General features: G+C 44.4%; 6 protein-coding genes across 6 annotated transcripts; 3 read left to right on the top strand and 3 right to left on the bottom strand.

The window, feature by feature from the left end:
* Positions 1-61: 61 nt before the first annotated feature.
* On the top strand, positions 62-5,341 carry V1516DRAFT_700700 (uncharacterized protein; the record flags this gene model as incomplete). The annotated part of the gene is made up of 4 exons (XM_066924122.1): positions 62-281; positions 337-457; positions 509-2,103; positions 2,152-5,341. The coding sequence occupies 4 exons, from the start codon at positions 62-64 to the stop codon at positions 5,112-5,114; spliced, it is 4,899 nt and encodes a 1,632-aa protein (XP_066779373.1). The 3' UTR covers positions 5,115-5,341.
* Positions 5,201-7,461, bottom strand: V1516DRAFT_648489 (uncharacterized protein). Its single transcript, XM_066920215.1, has 8 exons — positions 7,248-7,461; positions 6,941-7,192; positions 6,754-6,893; positions 6,617-6,702; positions 6,268-6,571; positions 6,089-6,213; positions 5,921-6,040; positions 5,201-5,859 (listed from the first exon to the last, which is right to left on the bottom strand). Exons 1-8 carry the CDS (start codon positions 7,382-7,384, stop codon positions 5,245-5,247), a joined length of 1,779 nt encoding a protein of 592 aa, XP_066779372.1. The 5' UTR covers positions 7,385-7,461; the 3' UTR covers positions 5,201-5,244.
* A 25-nt stretch (positions 7,462-7,486) lies between these two features.
* On the top strand, positions 7,487-8,493 carry V1516DRAFT_226881 (clathrin adaptor complex small chain-domain-containing protein). The gene is made up of 3 exons (XM_066918769.1): positions 7,487-7,718; positions 7,771-7,817; positions 7,879-8,493. Exons 1-3 carry the CDS (start codon positions 7,697-7,699, stop codon positions 8,365-8,367), a joined length of 558 nt encoding a protein of 185 aa, XP_066779371.1. The 5' UTR covers positions 7,487-7,696; the 3' UTR covers positions 8,368-8,493.
* Positions 8,494-8,619: 126 nt separating this feature from the next.
* On the bottom strand, positions 8,620-11,317 carry V1516DRAFT_706630 (uncharacterized protein; the record flags this gene model as incomplete). Its single annotated transcript, XM_066924162.1, has 3 exons — positions 9,915-11,317; positions 9,751-9,858; positions 8,620-9,729 (listed from the first exon to the last, which is right to left on the bottom strand). Exons 1-3 carry the CDS (start codon positions 11,034-11,036, stop codon positions 8,620-8,622), a joined length of 2,340 nt encoding a protein of 779 aa, XP_066779370.1. The 5' UTR covers positions 11,037-11,317.
* On the top strand, positions 11,282-12,311 carry V1516DRAFT_663165 (HAD-like domain-containing protein; the record flags this gene model as incomplete). The annotated part of the gene is made up of 8 exons (XM_066920490.1): positions 11,282-11,377; positions 11,424-11,436; positions 11,496-11,629; positions 11,681-11,693; positions 11,738-11,757; positions 11,807-11,857; positions 11,901-12,023; positions 12,069-12,311. 8 exons carry the CDS (start codon positions 11,282-11,284, stop codon positions 12,309-12,311), a joined length of 693 nt encoding a protein of 230 aa, XP_066779369.1.
* V1516DRAFT_672035 (uncharacterized protein) lies at positions 12,017-13,641 on the bottom strand. Its single transcript, XM_066921685.1, has 3 exons — positions 13,057-13,641; positions 12,274-13,007; positions 12,017-12,144 (listed from the first exon to the last, which is right to left on the bottom strand). The coding sequence occupies exons 1-2, from the start codon at positions 13,575-13,577 to the stop codon at positions 12,392-12,394; spliced, it is 1,137 nt and encodes a 378-aa protein (XP_066779368.1). The 5' UTR covers positions 13,578-13,641; the 3' UTR covers positions 12,017-12,144; positions 12,274-12,391.
* Positions 13,642-13,783: the final 142 nt, after the last annotated feature.

Here is a 13,783-nt window from a genome sequence, read left to right as displayed (position 1 = left end):
TGAGAGAGAGATCTCGGGATATTAATCTAGTAATTTCCTGAACAGTCAGAGATCAAAAAATATGGGAAATCAGATTTCGCAGGTCACGCCTTCGGCGCCCACTGTAGGTATCGAATCCTACGTTGATGAGCTCGGCGACATCCAGTACGACAAGACCTGCGGATCGGCTCGCTTTATGAAGACCGTCCGCGGACGACATCGGGACGGTGTAGTAATCGTCAAAATCTTTATCAAACCTATTGCTACTATTGCACTAGACAGATATCAAGACCAATTATCAAGTAAGCGTATCTGCTGGAAACCATGATTCTCGAGGCTATTCTAATTCTCGTCTAGGAGAACGACGTGCTCTGAAGGGTGTTGCACATGCAGTTGCATATAGTAAGATCGTTGTAACTGAGAGAGCTGGCTATTTAGTTCGACAGTATTTTGGAGACATTTTGTATGACAGAATCAGGTGCGTAGAGTTAATTCTCCTTTTTGCTTCCGAACTTCGCTAATCCGGTAGTATTCGACCGTTCCTGGAAAATATCGAGAAAAGGTGGATAACTTTCCAGCTTCTTACTGGATTGAGCCAATGTCATGAAAAGGGCGTTCGCCATGGCGACATCAAAACAGAAAACATAGTCGTGACTTCCTGGAATTGGGTATTCCTCTCTGACTTCGCATCATTCAAGCCTACCTTCCTCCCTGAAGACGACCCCGCTGATTTCTCATTTTTCTTCGATACCTCCCTTCGAAGAGTATGCTACGTCGCTCCTGAACGGTTTTATAAGCCCGACCAGAAGAAGCATGGCTCTCTTACCAATGCAATGGATATCTTCAGTCTTGGCTGTGTCATTGCTGAATTGTTTCTGGAAGGAACTCCCATTTTTACTCTTTCTCAGCTCTTAAGCTATATTCAAGGTTCTTTCACGCCTGATCTTTCAAAGATTGACGACCTTGAAATTCGGTCATTAGTTGCACACATGATTCAATTGAGTCCGACAGATCGGCTCAGCGCTTCCGATTACCTCAGAGAGTGGCAGGACCGTGCATTTCCTGGATATTTCTACAGTTTTTTACATGCCTACGTCCAAAATGTAACAGAGCCAAGCATTTTAGATGCAGGTGTGAAATCATTAAAGGCTCAATATTTTGAAGCCGATCGCCGCATCGACAAAATATATTCTGATTTTGATAAGATTGCTTACTTTCTGAATTTCAATTATCCCCAATTAGTCAAACAGGAGGACTTATTTCATTTGGGCCGCGATCCAATTCCTGTATATCTTGATATCCCGAACTATCATGCTGATATGCCAGTTTCAGCAATCAGTCCTCCTGAAGATTCAGGTGCCTTATTATTTTTAACAATCGTAACTTCTGCAGTCCGAAATACCGTCTCTGGTCGGACACGTCTCTTTGCATGTGAACTGATTTTGGCATTAGGAGAGCAACTTCCAGATGCAGCAAAACTAGACCGCTGTCTTCCATATCTAGTATATTTATTAGATGATAAGTTTGCCAATGTCAAAGTATCAGCCATGCGATCATTGACCCAACTTATGTCGTTAGTTCAGACAGTCAGTCCGGGAAATGAAAACGTGTTTGCGGAGTATATTATGCCTAGATTACATCCGTTGCTAGTCAATGATGAAACTTTCATTAGAGCTAATTATGCAGCCCTCGTCGCTACATTAGCCGAATCGGCCTTGAAATTTATTGATATAGCCCAATTAACCCGATTCGAGGACTTATCAGTTGCTCGCTTGGATGGCGCTAATGCAACTGTTCTATCTAGCAGTGAAGACTTCCAATGGCGCTTCAATGAGCTGCGCCGGAAAGTGGTTGATATTTTCCAGGATATCACTATCACCTTGCTTACAGATTCAGAGTCCGCGGTGAAGAGAGCTTTGTTACGATCAATTTCGCCTTTATGCTCCTTCTTTGGAAGCCAAAAGGCCAGCGATATCATTCTTAGCCACTTGATCACATATCTGAACGATAAAGACACTCTATTGCGTAGTGCATTTTTTGATGCCATCATAGGACTTGCCACTTTTGTCGGGGGAAATAGCTTGGAAGAATATATTATGCCGCTGATGGTACAGGCGTTAGCAGGTACGTTCGCATACTCATTTCGTGTTTCTAGTTAATAATTCGTTGAAGATACGGAGGAAATTGTTATCGAAAAAGTTTTGTTTGCATTCACAAGCTTGGCAGAGTTACTAATCAAGAGATCAAATATGTGGGATCTGATTCGTATTACAATCCGATTTTCTATGCATCCGAACCAATGGATCCGACAGGGTGTCTTTTCGTTTGTAGCCGCCTGCGTGAGACTATTATCTCCAGCTGATGTTCATTGTATTGTTGCTCCCGTTGTTCGACAGTTTCTCTTCTGCGATATATTGGAGTATTCAGAGATCATGCTTTCTGATTTTTGTAAGCCGCCCTTGTCTCGAACTGTCTTTAATGCAGCGATTGGCTGGGCAAGTGAATCAAAATCATCAAATTTCTGGAGACCTGCACGAGAACATCGAATGTCTGACATTATGCAATTATTTGATCCTACTTATTCTGTGAGCAACATGTTTCATGGAATGCCTGATCTGACATCTTCTTTGAGTTATGACTATCTGGATCGGATGGAGAAGACTGAAGAAGACAAAAAATGGATACTGATTCTGCAAAATAAGGGTCTGCCAGCCAATGAATTTTGGAAGTTGGTTGCATTACGAGAACACATCTGGAGAATTGCAAAGGCAAGCAACACAAACATGAAGATTTTTCCGGATCGACGTGAGACAAGCTCAATGCCAGATTTTAATTCGCTAATTCCTGTGAACAAACTGGAGAATCATGTGGAGTTACATAATTATTTCTTTGACGACACTCGTACAGCTGTCCGCCGTTATCAGAGGTCAGCTGTTTCGGACTATCCAGGCAAATATAATCATGCTACAGGTGCTTTGGTTGATGCGCTGAAAACAATAGAAGAACATCCAGCAATAACAGGCTCATTTCGAAGATCTAGTATTACCGAGTCTCCCAGATTGGGTTCTAGTACGACCTTTTTGAACGCAGCATCTCGTATTCCCTCTAACGTGTCTAACGTAATGAGAACTAGAACAATGGATAGCACTACAAGTATAGGAGATATGAGTACGACTTCTCTAGCTCCTTCTAGTATTGCTGCCAGTGTTTATGAGCGACAGTATGGGTCAAGAACTCTCCGGCGCAGAGCAAGTGTAACCACATTTCGAAGTATGCATGAGGATGCCAGGAATGTTGCACCTTTGAAAACAGTTCCAGATGTTGGTACCAGCGCTGCTACCGCTTACGGCGAAGTCAAATCATGTGAACATGGGGCCAGCGAAGTCGATTCAGTTGATCAATTTGTCGTGAAAAAATCACAGGTTACAGCTTCTGCTACGATCGTTCAGCCTACAGGTGTGGTCTCCAAGAAAATGATTACTGAGGATGGCGACACTCTTGTAGAAGCCGAGATGTCTGAAGTTCCATTTTACACTGGAGACGACCCTTATATTTATAAGTTACTGCGGAGTGTGTATATGGAAAGATATCGCGTGGATATTCCTGAATTCGGTCCATTCCTGCCTCTGGGTAGTATTCCTCGGTTACCTGCTAGATATAAAACTGGTTCCGAGTCATCGCCTAATACCTGGCGTCCTGACGGGATTCTCATTGCTCACTATGAGGAGCATCATGGGCCGATCAACAAAGTAGCCATTGCACCAGATCATAATTTTTTTCTAACTGCTTCTGACGATGGAAGCGTTTTAGTTTGGGATTCCATCCAACTTGTTCGAAATGTGACAAATCGGTCAAGACAGAGGCACAAACATGCTCCTGGAGCCAAAGTTCGATGTTTGTGTTTTATTGAAAATACCTATTGCTTCGTAAGTGGTGCGACGGATGGCTCAATTCATGTCGTACGAGTGGATTATTCTGTTTCCCCTGATCGGAATGTGCCCAAGTATAATCGACTATCTACTTTGAGATCGTACAAACTCCAAACCGGAGAGTATCCAGTTCATATTGAACATGTCAAAATTGAATCGACCTCAACACTTTTTGTGGCTACCAATAAGTCCCGAATTTTTGGTTTAGATCTAAGATACGATCATCTTGTGTATACATTTGAGTTTCAGAATCCTCTACATCACGGAAATCTCACATGTTTCTGTGTAGATCGGACGCAATCATGGATGGCGGTTGGCACCTCTCGAGGTATAATTGATATCTGGAGCATTCGATACCGGGTCCGGCTAAAGGCTTGGGGATTGCAGGGAGGGACACGGATTTACAAGATTGCGATGCATCCTGTGAAAAGTAGTAATCAGTTCATTTGGGTTGCAGGAGGTACAAGCGTTGCAGGAGACGAGATTACCATTTGGGATGTGGAGCGAACTTTATGCAAAGAAGTCTTTCGCCCTTCGGATAGTCATGGATCGCACGAAGATATGTTTAAGCGCTATGAGCCAATATTTGTTGACCGAGAGCCTGCCGAAACATTACTGAGTCGATTTGCAAATGATCCAGTTCAGTTGCTGGAACGAAATGAAAGCAGTTTTGGGAAAGGTTTGCGATCGATGTGTCTTGTTGCCTTGGAGAGTCCGCTGGACTTCCAGCAGAATAATTTTTCGTCTGATTTCGAGAGAAGCACAAGTAGTCGATACAAGGCGCCTACGAATGGGTCATTTCTTATTACAGGGGGTGCAGATCGGGTTCTGCGATATTGGAATATCTGTCAGTCCGAGATGTCATTCCCGTTCAGTGGGCCGCTGACTTTGGAGAAACGACCCTCGTATGTTACGAAAAATCCAACAATTGCCCGAGATGAGGCAGAATATAGCATTGTTATTCATAGTGAAGTGCGACGCGGAAGTCGGGATATGGCCGATGGAGCGGAAGGAGCGACTGATGTAGGTTCTACCGTTTCCGGGCGAGTGGGATCTAAGTTGAGCAAGAATCCTCTGATTACGATTCATCAGCAAAGTACGATGAGGTTTCATGCAGATGCAATTTTGGACGTTGGCGTTTTATTTAAGCCGTATGGTACAGTGATTTCCGTTGACCGTGCGGGATCAGTGAAAGTGTATTCTTGAAAGATGAAACTATGGCTTAAACGAAGTATCTTCTATATATATTGTTTGATTGGATGTAAAGTGGAGTTTGATGCTAGGTTTATATGTACAGTTACAAATATATATTATCACTATTATACAGATGAAGTAGTTAAAGTTGGAATTCGATATCGAGAGCGAAATCGGCATTTGCTATGAGATCGTCGATGAATCTGAGCGGCTGTTGAATAAGAGCTGATTTGGAAAGCTTCTGATCTGAAGTGAAGCCAGCTGTTGGAGGTTGATTCGCTGCCACAACCGCTGCAGTCGTGGTCGCCTTCGAGTCGTCAGAAAAATCAGGTTCCTGAGATTCGGCAACACCAGCGGTTCCACCCGCCTGGGTGAGATCATAATACATCCGTGGGTTAGTTTTCAGTCTACTGAAAGGATCTGCGGTGGCTGAATTCGCGGATCGCATAGCTTTGAGACGCTGATCATGACTTCTAAGTTCTGCCTTGCGAATTTCGTCTTGGTTTGCGCGGCGATTGCGCTCGTTGACCTTGGAGAGCTGTGCAAGAGGAGTGTTAGATACAGTGCGAGCAATCCGCGACTGCTGCAATTCGTCAATCGCAGCAATCCTCGCATCGATGTCTTGCACAGTGTCAAAGTCGCCTTTGTTCAGTGCTATCGTCCGGTCTTGGTTGAGAAGTGTTTTCTGATGCACGGCATTTGCGGGCTTGTTGGCAGTCAGCTTTTGGCGAATGTCAATGATCGTGTTAAGCTCCTCCTATATATTGTTAGAGATCTCAAAAATATTATGGCAAAGGATTCGGAGACAAAAGACTTACTGCTCCAAGAGTTCGCTCACGCATCTGATTAAGTTGCTGAAACTTGCTTTCGAGGAGACGCTTGGAAATGATAGAAAGAGACTCTTTTTTTGTCGTCTCTTTCCATGTCTCGAATTCGTCCTGAGAGTCCGTCAGTAGAACAAAAGTTACTAGCATGAAAATAAATACCTCTGTAATCGGATTATCGCTGCAATGACTCATTTCAAATATTTTCTCTGCTGCGCCGTGTGTTACAACAAGATGTGTGTTTGCAGTCCGGTTCAAAAAAGTATATGCTCTTCCTTCGACCAGACCTGGATAAGGTTAGATTCGGGGTCCATGACATATGGCAAAATTTCTTAACACACTCTTAATCTGACAAAGACGGTATATCTCGCGCTGTTTAGTCTTATCAAAGCCGATATTGATTCTGACAAAGCAGTCGGGTGCGACAGACTCGAACTCGGGATAGTGGCAATATCTGGCGAAAAGGGTACGACCAATACGAATTCGATTGATATCTTCGACACTGACCTGCTTAGCCGGCGTCGAAGTAGCCCATTCAACATCATCGTCTTCGTCGACATCCATGGCATCATCTTCATCGTCATCGTCAATTTCATCGTCGTCATCATATCGCGATTTAGAATTAGAACGTTCTCGTTCACCATGCTAGATTCGTTAAAAGAGAATTTGAATATATGTTGTATGGCATACCTCGCGCTGGTTCTCGCGAACATGTTTCTCCTGGCGCTTCTTTTTAAGCTCTGAAAGCCGAGAGCGCTTAGTATCTCTAACAGTGCCTTGAATGAGTAAGTCACTTGCAAATTAAACAAGAAGAGAGATCGACGTACTCCGAGTAGAATTATCTTCAACCGACTTTTTGCTTTCACGAAGTCGTTGCGCAAGAAATTTTCGGTCTTCAAATCGCTGCATCTCAAGCGATCGCTCGTAGAGAAGCTGTTCACGCTCGAATTCGTCCATCGACTCTATTCTAAAATCAAATTAGCTTTGCATGATGTCTGTTCAGACTAGACATACAAATTCATGTCATCTTCGTCTTTATATTTTCCTTGTAATGGATAGGGATTGATAAATTCTTCCTCATCTTCTTCAACTTCATCCCTGTCGGCGTCGGGACTGTCGCCTCTTGTACTGGCTTTGCGCTTGTTTCTGAAGATCGGCTCGGATTTTTGATCCGCATCCACGGTGTCATTGTTGCCAATTTCAGCATCTGAATCCTGATCGTCGTCATCGTCATCAAATGAATCCTGATCGTCGTTGCTGTCATCTCTAATCAAAAATTAATATCCATCTATGAAACGAGTTAGGGAAAATGTGAATTTACCTAGGACGACGCTTCCTTTTCGCTGCTCCTACTCGTCGCTTTGAATTGGTGCGTTTCCGCGATGCGGGCCGGGATGTGTTCTCGCTCCCAGCTCCAGCACCTGCTAAGGCCAACAAGTCCTCATCTAAATCAGACATATGTGATACAGTTTAAAAACGCTTTTGAAATTCGGAATACAAATTGTTACAGTTATGAAGATTTCGGAGTGATTGAGGCTACACCAAGGGCGACGGAGTGGAAATGATCCAATGAATATTCATGTCCCCAGAATAACAATGGGGTGTCTGAATTTTCGAATTCAGTATCCTGGGGAAAAACATGATAGCCATAACAGAGCCTAGGGTCATTATTATCAATAACCACTAATTCTTATCAAAAGCAGAAACATCATTGTGTTGTACACGGTATTTAGATTTTTATGGTAACCAATTATAAGTCAACAATTAAAAATGATAAATGCAGTAATGATTTGTGAGTTTTTTCTTTTCATGAGGAGATCAAGATAGCTCATTGTCTACATCAGTTAACAACTTCGGCGTTCCTCGGCTCGCCAAGTTCTACACGCCTTTAGTAAGTCAAATACAATAAAATGTGACATGAAATCGAGTTAGAATTGTACTAATAATTTTAGGACCTGCAAACCCAGCAAGTGCTGATCTCACAGCTGTTTCAGCTTTTGTCCACACGGCCATCAACACAATGCAATTTCCTGACTCCTCCCCCGATGCTGTCGTCTGAGCTCGATGACATCCGGGTCATCTACCGACATTATGCGACACTGTATTTTGTATTTGTCGTGGATGAGCAGGAATCAGAGCTTGGAATTCTCGACTTGATTCAGGTCTTTGTAGAGTCGCTTGATAGATGCTTCGATAATGTCTGCGAACTCGACCTTGTTTTTGGTTGGGAAGTACTTCACGTCGTACTCAATGAAATTATTCAAGGAGGTATGGTCGTCGAGACCAATATCAATGAAATTTCGGCTGCTGTCGACGAAATCGGCAAGTTGCACGGGAACAAAAAGGGCTCCATCGCCTCATCGACGTTGTCTCTATCTAGCACCTCTACTACCCTCACTTCAATTGCTCGTGAAACCAGAGCTGCATGGAGTAATCGTTAAGTATTTTTGTTTTTAATTTCGGGGTTTTTGTTCTTTCCGGCGTTATCTCGTTCAGATATATGTATATATAACTCTTGTTTTGTATTCAATTCATATTCAGCTCATATTCTTAAAGATAACAATCATTCTCCCATGTGGACTAATCGACACCAAATTTCATCCACCAAATCACAACAACTTTAAATTTTGTGCAGAAAGAGCTAAATAGGTGTGCACGGTCATAATTTAAAATAATAGCTGCTCGGTGGCCCGTCATAGAGACATGTTAGCCAAAAGAGCAGCGGCATTTTTCGCATCCACCTCCGATACTCCTTCCCCATCCAATCCTTCGTCTCCTGATGGTTCAAATCCATTTCCGTGTGCTGCTCGCCTGTCTCCACTCCAGCTATCGCCGCCCGGCCCTTGACTATTCACTAAATCACTGCGTCGACTGATCACTGGTAAATCGCTTCGCCCTAGCCGTGACAGCCCTCCGGTACCATCGGCGACCCGGATATCGACCCGAATAGATTCCCAGGCAGATAGTGTCCGTCGCTCGCAATCAATCACCCTACGTGCGTAGTCCGCGATATCAAACAAAAGATCGTGTTCTGTGTTTTCGTACCAATTGCGTTTCTCGACAATCAGATTTGAAGTCACTCGATTGGATTTTGCCGTCAGCCCAGCCTCGATCTGCTTCGCTTCCTCCAATGATGTCAGCGCCTCGTCCACACGGAGAGGATTAATGGTCGCCGAACTTCGTAGCCGCGCAGCCGTAGCATGGCGATTGCGCGAAGTCGTCTGCGCGGCAATCAACTCGCGGATCAGCATCTGCCGGTTGGTAAGCGTCTCCTTGATCACATATGCATCGTTCGACAACCAGGCTAAGCTATCTCCCAAAGTTGCCATTTCCGCAATCGAATGCGCCCCTTCGATATCGCCAACACCCATAACAATCTTACCCAGTTTCTTCCACATATTGATCATGCCAGATTGAAACTCTAGCGCCGTTAAATTTGTGAACTTATGACCAAGCTCAATTTCAGCCAACCCAAGACTCCGGCGCACTTTGCTGATCCTTTGCAATTTATCATGTACTTTCCCAGTTTCAAGAAAAAATTGCTTTGCGATAGGCCGAAAGCGGACCAGCTCCTCACAATCATCAGGTGGAGGTGCAAGTTGCTTGAGCGCTTTGCGTCGAAGTCCAGTAGCTGGTGCTTTGGCTTTAGTGATAGGGGTATATCCAAAATCAGCTTCAATAAAGTACATGATCTCCTCATCTCTCATTAGAACCCGGTTCATCATGATTCGGTCAAGCCATTTCTGAAAATTTGCCTTGATCCGATATTCATCTTCATCTGTACCTGCGCCTGCAGAAGTTGTCTCCATTGGAATCGTCGGTACCAAGCATTCAGGATTTGCTATGCATAGATGCTTGAACAACTTAAGAAATTCGCCATGTGTTCGACGGATGTCTCGGAACTGTGTAGTGCGGTATCGGGGTAGATTTGTCTGCGAATTAGACGTCAGAAAAAAATTGTAATCGCACCTTTTACAAAATAACTCACGTATACGTCAAATTTAATAAGCGGTGCCTTTTTTCCTGATCTTTCCATTCCAGTTACACGAGCGCGCAGAATAGGTTCAGTAGGAGGAGCCAGATTTTGAGAAGGAATTCCACCTTGTGACGATTGCTGCGGATATATTGGCTGCTGATATTGCTGTGGTTGATTTGGATAGGCCTGGCTTTGAGAATAGTACATACTTGGCTGTGATGACTCACGACCATAGTAGCTCTGCGGATCATAAAGATTATGAGATTTAGACGATTGTTGCAGTGTCCGGACATGAGGAGCTGAATGATAAGCTTGAGCAGGCGCCAGAGACGAGCCATTTACAGAGCTATGAGAAATACTGCTAGTGGATGAGACTGCGGTTACAGTGCTAGGAGATTCAGTCGATGGACGAGTCTCAAATGAAGTCCGCGGATCAGATTCCGTATTTGAAGGAGTTTCCTCATCGGGATCAGGAGCAATATGATCGTCATCGCCAAACAGAGAATCTGCCGGTACAGACTTTGTCACGGGAACAGCCGTAGAAGTTATCGATGTCATGGTAGCCATAGAAGTATGCCCATTGGCACTAGAAAGCTGGGGAGGAGCGGTATCATGAGGATTATTGGATTCTTCCGTCTGATGGACATCATGGTTGCTGTCAACGTCACCTCCCGCATCCATATCCCCGTAAGGAGATCCCACATCCGTCGACTCGTTCGCGACCAAGTAGTCGTTTGCTGCGTATGCATTCGAGTCGCCCCATCCATCGTGCGTATCTATATAAGCCGGAATAGACGTCGAAGCAGCTCGTGGTGCAAGATAGGATTCCTCGGGAGAAGCCTGCGCGAAATATGCAGATCCTGAATCAAAATCGTCAGGATACATGGGTGTCGACACGATCGAAGCTGCTGCGGAGTAGGCGGGTGTGCGGATTGGTGGTTCCGGTGGAAGCGAAGGATGGAGCTCACTATCTGCGGACTCTACATCGTGTTTTGAAGACTTCAGATCTCCCGAAACAGCAGTACTTGAATCGCTTGATTGCACCACAGGTGCTGGAGTAGGTGAGGTGGCAGCTTGCTGAGTATGGGCTGGGTCAGCTAGGGCAACCTGCGCGAACTGAGTTGCGGCCGACATTGATCTCAAGCTGTGAGAATCACTCGACAACGAAAAACGAAGGGAAATGCACGCTGACTTGGTATGGGGAAAATATATATTCTGTGGAAATCTGGTAAGATAGACTCTAGACAGGATAACAATGCCGGCTGGAGATGTGTGAGAATGGTCAGGTGACTAAGTTGCTGAGAGGAGCCGACTAGTAGGTGCAAAGTCAGAGTTCACGATCTACGGCATAAACAGATTAACTGACAAGAAGAGACTCAATGACACAAAGGCTTATTTTGAAACCGACTCTTCCGACGGATATTGCCATCAAGGGCATTGTGTTTGACATGGACGGCACGTTGTGTCTTCCTCAGGTAGGTTTAGTGCGTTAACGGAAGTGTAATAGAACTGACAATTCAGACTTGGATGTTTGGTATGCTAGCAGAGCAATTGAAAGATGGATATTTGACTGATCCTGTTGACCAAAAAAAGCTGAAATGCGCAAAGTGCTTGGAATTTCAAAGGGAATCGACATTCTTGATCACATTTACTCTCTTGAGGTGGCCGAACAGGAGGAAGCTCACGAAAAGGTACGGCAAGTAGAGCGCAAGGCGATGGTTGAAATTGTAGGTCTCACTTTTTTTTATTCAGCTATCATTTATCTCACGGCTATCTAGCAACCGCAGCCAGGTAAGTGAAACTGGCTTTGATCAGGACCTTAGCTAATAGACCAGGACTGAACGAGCTGATGCAAGTGAGTATTCACAGCTTCGACAGCGTGCTCAAACTAACAACTAAAAAAGTTTCTCGAAGAGCAAAAGCTACTGAAATCTATCTGTACACGCAATTTTCCTGTACGTATTATTTTCGATCTCGTTACACCATTCCAACAATTAGACACCCGTGAACCATCTGCTTTCTACATTTCTTCCGAGCAAACTGTTTCATCCAATAGTTACACGAGACTTCAAACCTCCTAAACCATCTCCGGCTGGAATATTACATATTGCTAAGCACTGGGTAAGCAATTTACCGCACAGGCAATGAACCGCTAACACGATGTAGAAACTCGAGCCAAAGCATTTAATCATGGTAGGCGACTCGATCGATGATATGCTGGCAGGGCGACGTGCCGGTGTAACTACAGTATTATTAGAGTCAGATGTCAACAAGCATCTTAAGGAAGCTCCCGAGACTGACGTTGTTGTTCAGCGTCTGGACGAGATTATAGATTTGTTACAATCGGGTATCGAAATTTTTCAGCACACACCTGAAGTCTCAGAAGCAGAAGTTGAAGCTTTGAATTAGAATTTTGATTCAATTATAATAATTTATTAAACCCAGAATATTAACCAGAACACTTCTCTTGGAACTCATGTTCTAAAAGACTAAAAAAATTTGACCAGATCAAATTTTCCGTTTGAATCTTTTTCTGCCACGCCCTTTTCAGTCACAATTGCATCGATTAGATCTGCAGGTGCGACATCAAACGCTGGATTCCAAACGTCAATTCCTGGTGCAGCAATATGGACTGTTTGGACGTTAGCGATATCAACCTCGCCCGTACTGTCGCTGAAAACTGGGCCGCGGACGGTGAGCATTTCGATGGGTTTGCGCTGCTCTATAACAATTTCATTGCCACTTGGAGTGTTCAAATCGATCGAAGTGGTGGGAGCGGCGACTACGAATTTGACTCCGTGAAATTTGGCAACGATGGAAAGTTGATAGGTCCCAATTTTGTTTGCTGTGTCGCCGTTACGAGCGACTCTGTCGGCCCCGACGACAACCATTTTGATTTCTGGGTGCATTTTTAACAGTACACTGGCCATAGAATCTGTTATTAAGGTTGCAGGAAGCTTGTCATGTACCATTTCATAAGCCGTTAGTCGGGATCCTTGATTGTACGGTCGTGTTTCGAGAGCATAGACATGTTGAAGAAGGCCAGCTGAGTGCACAGACCGGATGATTCCAAGAGCAGTTCCGTATCCCGCTGTTGCTAGAGAACTGGGTGCGTTAGCAATTTTGTTTTCCATCGTTTTTGTACAAGACAAACCCTGTGTTACAGATTGTGAGCATAGCAAACGGATCAGTTGGGCTGACATGTAGCTTTGCCCACTCTACTCCGTTCGAACCAATGGCCTTGTTGTCCGACACATCAGCCACAAGCATTCTCTCAGCGGACTCCACGTATGCATCGATCACCGATTTAGCAGGACCGTCTGGTATGTTCGAGACAAGAGCGGTCAATTTTCGCGCGGCATCTGAGAGGTTGACTGCTGTCGGCCTCGAGGTAACAAGATATGCCAGTTTGCTCGTAACAAAGGACCGAGCTGCGTCTGCGTCGGTAAAACTCGATTCCTGGTTTACAAGCTCGACTGCAAGAGCTAAAGCGGCCACTATTGCAATGGCGGGAGCTCCACGAACAGTCATCGACGCAATTGCCCGGTGTGCTTCCTCGGCGGTAGAAACATTTACGTAGACCGATTCATGAGGCAAGCGCAGCTGATCGAGAATCGTCAAAGACGGTTTCGAATCTGCTAATCGCGGTGAGTAGCGAATAGCTTCAAGAGACATCTTATGTATTGATCTCGGTTTGCTGCTACTTCTAATTCGGTTTCCAACAATTTCGTCTAATTTTTAGCTAAATTTTTTTAAATTTTAAGAAATCAAAAATTCCTGGAAATGTCGTCAGTCAACCGCTAGTTAGGATCCGCCGCACGTGCAAACCTTATTTGCGGGCCTCGACTTAAGCTGCTATAATCATCACGAGCTCAATAGAT

The sequence above is a fragment of the Lipomyces oligophaga genome, assembly GCF_038497815.1.
Source record: "Lipomyces oligophaga strain CBS 7107 unplaced genomic scaffold V1516scaffold_2, whole genome shotgun sequence".
Lineage (NCBI taxonomy): Eukaryota > Fungi > Ascomycota > Lipomycetes > Lipomycetales > Lipomycetaceae > Lipomyces > [Lipomyces] oligophaga.
This window is presented reverse-complemented; position numbering and strand designations above follow the sequence as displayed.

Coding starts and splice junctions, on each gene's coding strand:
- V1516DRAFT_226881 (XM_066918769.1), top strand. CDS start 7,697: ATGATAAATGCAGTAATGATTT. Junction 7,719..7,770: donor GATAAATGCAGTAATGATTT/GTGAGTTTTTTC, acceptor TGTCTACATCAG/TTAACAACTTCGGCGTTCCT. Junction 7,818..7,878: donor CCAAGTTCTACACGCCTTTA/GTAAGTCAAATA, acceptor TAATAATTTTAG/GACCTGCAAACCCAGCAAGT.
- V1516DRAFT_648489 (XM_066920215.1), bottom strand. CDS start 7,384: ATGTCTGATTTAGATGAGGACTTGTTGGCCTTAGCAGGTGCTGGAGCT. Junction 6,894..6,940: donor GACGAAGATGACATGAATTT/GTATGTCTAGTC, acceptor ATTTGATTTTAG/AATAGAGTCGATGGACGAAT. Junction 6,041..6,088: donor GCGATAATCCGATTACAGAG/GTATTTATTTTC, acceptor ACGGACTCTCAG/GACGAATTCGAGACATGGAA.
- V1516DRAFT_672035 (XM_066921685.1), bottom strand. CDS start 13,577: ATGTCTCTTGAAGCTATTCGCTACTCACCGCGATTAGCAGATTCGAAA. Junction 13,008..13,056: donor CTCACAATCTGTAACACAGG/GTTTGTCTTGTA, acceptor TAACGCACCCAG/TTCTCTAGCAACAGCGGGAT.